At 63.0% G+C, this 4,061-nt stretch overlaps 1 protein-coding gene across 1 annotated transcript; it reads right to left on the bottom strand.

Annotated features, from left to right (window-relative positions):
* Positions 1–2,923: 2,923 nt before the first annotated feature.
* LSCM1_05489 (uncharacterized protein) lies at positions 2,924–3,208 on the bottom strand (the record flags this gene model as incomplete). Its single annotated transcript, XM_067322946.1, has 1 exon — positions 2,924–3,208. One exon carries the CDS (start codon positions 3,206–3,208, stop codon positions 2,924–2,926), a length of 285 nt encoding a protein of 94 aa, XP_067179581.1.
* Between the last annotated feature and the right edge of the window lie 853 nt (positions 3,209–4,061).

The following is a 4,061-nucleotide window of genomic DNA, read 5'->3' as shown; positions in this document are numbered from 1 at the left end:
GCGCTGTGCGGGGTGTGTGGCGCCGTCCCTCCTGCACTCGGCGCTCCGCCTCCGCCTCCGCCTCCCGGGCGCGTGAGCGGTCCTCCTCGTTGGTCCCTCTCCCCCCTTTTTGCGCACACGTCGCTTTCTGCGCACTTGTGTTCTGCGTTTCTCTGCCTTCTTTTTCACCGCTCCCTCCCCTCCGCTGCGCAGCCGTGCGGCGCTCTCTGTCCCACGCGTGTGTGCGTGTGGCTGTGCACACCCCCATCGCCCCCTGTCCCGCGCCACTTTCTCTGGTGCCACGCTGCTTCTCTGCTGTTACGCTAGCGACGTCGCGTGCGTACTGCGGTGCTCGCGTATTCTTTTGTGCCTCTCTCCCCCTTTCTCTCCGCTGCTCTGTGGTTCTTCTTGTTAGTCCCATGTGCACTCGCTCACTCGACAGCGGGTGCCCGCGGCGCTGCCGTGCCGGCGACTGCGCGTCCCGTCAGGCCGCGCGGCTGCGCGTCATCGCGCTGCTTGTTCCAGCTGCTGTTGCGTGCGTGTTGCTCTGCAGCGCGCCGCGGGTGCTGGCTGGGGCCACCCGTGACGACGGGCTAGAGCCGGTGTATCTGCTGAACGCCATGTACTCAACCGATGCCCTCACCGAGGAGGACGCCAAGGCCCTGTGGAAGGGTATGGACATGGCGTTTTACAACTCCAACTACAGGGCTGCTGGTGGGCGGCCGATCGTCATCCTTCAGCCCGATCCGGATAAGGACGACATGACTGATATAGTAGCGGTTGTTCTCAACGCCCTCAAGCGGCAAGAGAAGCTGCTCGCGGTGCTTGGGCCATACTTGGACGGCCGCCTTTCAATGCTTCTAAAGGATGCGGAGGTGGCGAAATCCGGGGTGATGCTGATGGCGCCCTTTACGGGCTCCTCCGCTGTGCGCACTTGGAGTAGCTCCGTGTACTTCACACGCGCCGAGCCGATGTCGGAGCTCAAGAGTATCCTAATGCACACCATCACCACAATCCGCGCTCGCCGTGTCGCCTTCATGTACTTGAGCGGAACGCAGTTTGGCGAAGAGGAGCTGGCTTACATACAGACGAAGTTCGCGTCCCTGCAGCGTGATCCGGCGGCGGTGTACTCTGTGCCGTTCTCAAAAGTCGACGTCGACGTTGACGAGCGCGTCTTTGATGCGATGGCGAACACGCGCCCGCAGGTGATCATATTGTGGGTCGCGCCCGCAGAGCAGGTGGTGCGCTTCCTCGAAAAGGCGCTGACGGACCCGCGTACGTCGTCTGCATACATCATCTGCTGCTCGATGCTGCAGCGGGTTGTGTTCGACGTTTACAAGCGTCTGTTGCGCGCGGGCAGCATCGCGCCGAAGGACGGTGAAATCCTCATGAGCACTACGGCGTCCACGGTGCTTGACCTGAGGTGGAAGTACACGAGGATGTTCAAGGAGCAGATGAGCAACTACATCGAAAACTCGGGCAGCTTCGACTACTGGCCGGACGACGAGGCTACCAATGCGGTGGCGGAGAACGGGCGGTCTGCGGTGCCACTTAAGGGGAAGTACACGGTGGACACGTTCTTTAAAGAGCATCCGAGTCTTTCGCAGCTTATGGAGATGGGGTGGCTGTCCGCAACGCTTGTGCAGCAGACGCTGGAGCGGTCCGACTGGATTGTGAGCCGGTCAGCGTACGAGGCCGGGCTGTTTAGCCAGAGTCGGTACATCATCGGCGGCGACTACATCCTGGGCGACTATGGTGGCCCGTGCGAACCGCTCGCGCAGATGCTGGGCGCGGCGTGCAACTGCAACCAAGGCGGCCATGCGTCGGTCTTGACAGTCCTGAAGGACTTAGCGTGGGGGGACGTGCCCGGCACGACTTTTTCTTACCCACAGTCGGAGTGCACCTCATCGTCTACGGACATCACAACTTCGGTGAGAGTGTTGGCACTTCTGCCCCAGGACTACCCAAAGCTGGTGGAGGCGAGCGCACAGATCACGACTATGATGCCCAGCGCTTTCCATACGAGCCAATGCAAGGGGTACACACTGAAGGCGTTCTCCTTGAGTACGACGACAGCGACAGCGCAGCTGCTGTTTGACGCGGAGGTGGCGAACTACTCCGTGGACGTCGTCGCTGGGCCCATGGTGCCCCTGCTTGACACGGGCGGGGCCTTCGTGGTGAACCCGCTGCACTCCCCTCCACGCCTGCTGACGAAGAAGATGAGCCACGTGTACCTGATGCCGACGCTGGAGCAGCAGATGTACGTGCTGTACTCGAACATCGACGCTGTGAGGGCCGCTGCGCCTGTGGGCTCGAGCATGAGTGTGGTGCTGCGCGGCTACTCGGCAGATGAGGTGGGCGAAATAGCTGAGCTCCTGTTCAAGACGGCAGGCACCTTCAACGTACCGGACCCGTCCATCGTCAGCGCCGCTTTCACGGACAGCTTGAGTGGCGTAGCCGAAAGGAGGGGCATCAACTTCGTCATTGGCATGACGGGCGGCGACGGCGCCAGCATGGCGAGTTTCCTTGCGGAGAACCCGGCTGCCGTTATTATGGTGTGCTTCGACGACTTGTCGATGTACTACAAGGAGCTTGTGGAGGCGTTCTCCATGCAGCCGACATCTGTGCAGTCGCGGCTGATGTCGTTCAGCAGTGTGCCACTGTGGAGCGACACCTCGACTGAAGCAGAGGCTGCGTCGCCGCTCCTTGCGATGTTCCACAGTATGTACCCCGACGCCGCTAACCACACGCCGTCGCTGCTGCGTGACCTGGTGATTACCGGCTTCCTTCAGGAGGTGGTCGCCGCAGTGGATATAGTGAACTCGAGAGCGCTGACGGAGAACGTGTACCTCAACAGTGTATTCACGACGTACGGCTTAGCACTCGGCCCTTTTGATTGGAGCTGCACGGAGACGACCAGCGGGAACTCGTGCGTGAGGGACAACTATGGTGCGTCGGGCATCAGCATCTCGTCGATGCAGCGGATGCTGGATCCGAAGGTGCCTCGGACCTCTCGTCCTGAAACGCCGTTGATGGAGTACCGGCCGCGTGAGCGGTTGGGTGCACTGGCGCCCATGCAGCGCAACGCTATCATCATCGGCTCCGTCGTGGGTGGCGTAGCGTTGATTGCTGGCTGCACGCTGCTCCTGTACTGCTGCATTGACAGCCGCGACAACGACGCGGCGCCGAGGGACAGTGACGGGCCGGTGACGCTGATCTTCACGGACATCGAGAGCAGCACTGCGCTGTGGGCGGCGCTGCCGCAGCTGATGACTGACGCGATTGCTGCGCACCACCGCGTGATCCGGCAGCTGATCAAGAAGTACCGGTGCTACGAGGTGAAGACGATCGGCGACTCGTTCATGATTGCGTGCAAGGACGCGCACACCGCTGTGGGCCTTGCGTGCGAGATCCAGACGAGGCTGCTTGCGCACGACTGGGGGACTGAGTGCTTTGACGGCGCGTACCGCGAGTTCGAGCTTGGGCGTGTGGACACGGTGGGCGGCTACGAGCCGCCGACTGCGCGGCTGAGCGAGGAGGAGTACGCTGCGCTGTGGCGCGGGCTGCGCGTGCGCGTCGGCATCCACACCGGGCTGTCCGACATCCGCTACGACGAGGTGACGAAGGGGTACGACTACTACGGCGACACGTCGAACATGGCTGCGCGCACGGAGGCTGTTGCGAATGGCGGGCAGGTAATCGCGACGGAGACGACGTGGTGGGCGCTGTCGGACGAGGAGCGCGGGAGCACTGCGCACACTGCGATGGGGCCGCAGGGGCTGCGTGGTGTGCCGTTCGCGGTGGAGATGTATCAGGTGAACGCTGTGCCCGGCCGCCGTCACGCTGCGCTGCGCACGGAGCTCGAGGCGATCCTGCCGGACGAGACGGCGACGGAGACAGCCTCGAGTGGTGCTGGCGCGCTGCTGTCGTCTGTGGGCACGATGACCGGCCCTGCGGCTGGCATCGCCCTGGTGCTGTCGAACTGCTTTGCGCCGTACCCCGTTGGGCAGCGCGTGCGTGAGCTGCAGCCGCTGCTGAGCAAGTGGGGTGTTGGGGCGCCGCCGCGGAGTCGCCTTGTGAGC

The sequence above is a fragment of the Leishmania martiniquensis genome, chromosome 17 (genome assembly GCF_017916325.1).
Source record: "Leishmania martiniquensis isolate LSCM1 chromosome 17, whole genome shotgun sequence".
Lineage (NCBI taxonomy): Eukaryota > Euglenozoa > Kinetoplastea > Trypanosomatida > Trypanosomatidae > Leishmania > Leishmania martiniquensis.
Note: the sequence above shows the minus strand (reverse complement) of the source record. Positions and strands in the feature narration are given on the sequence as shown.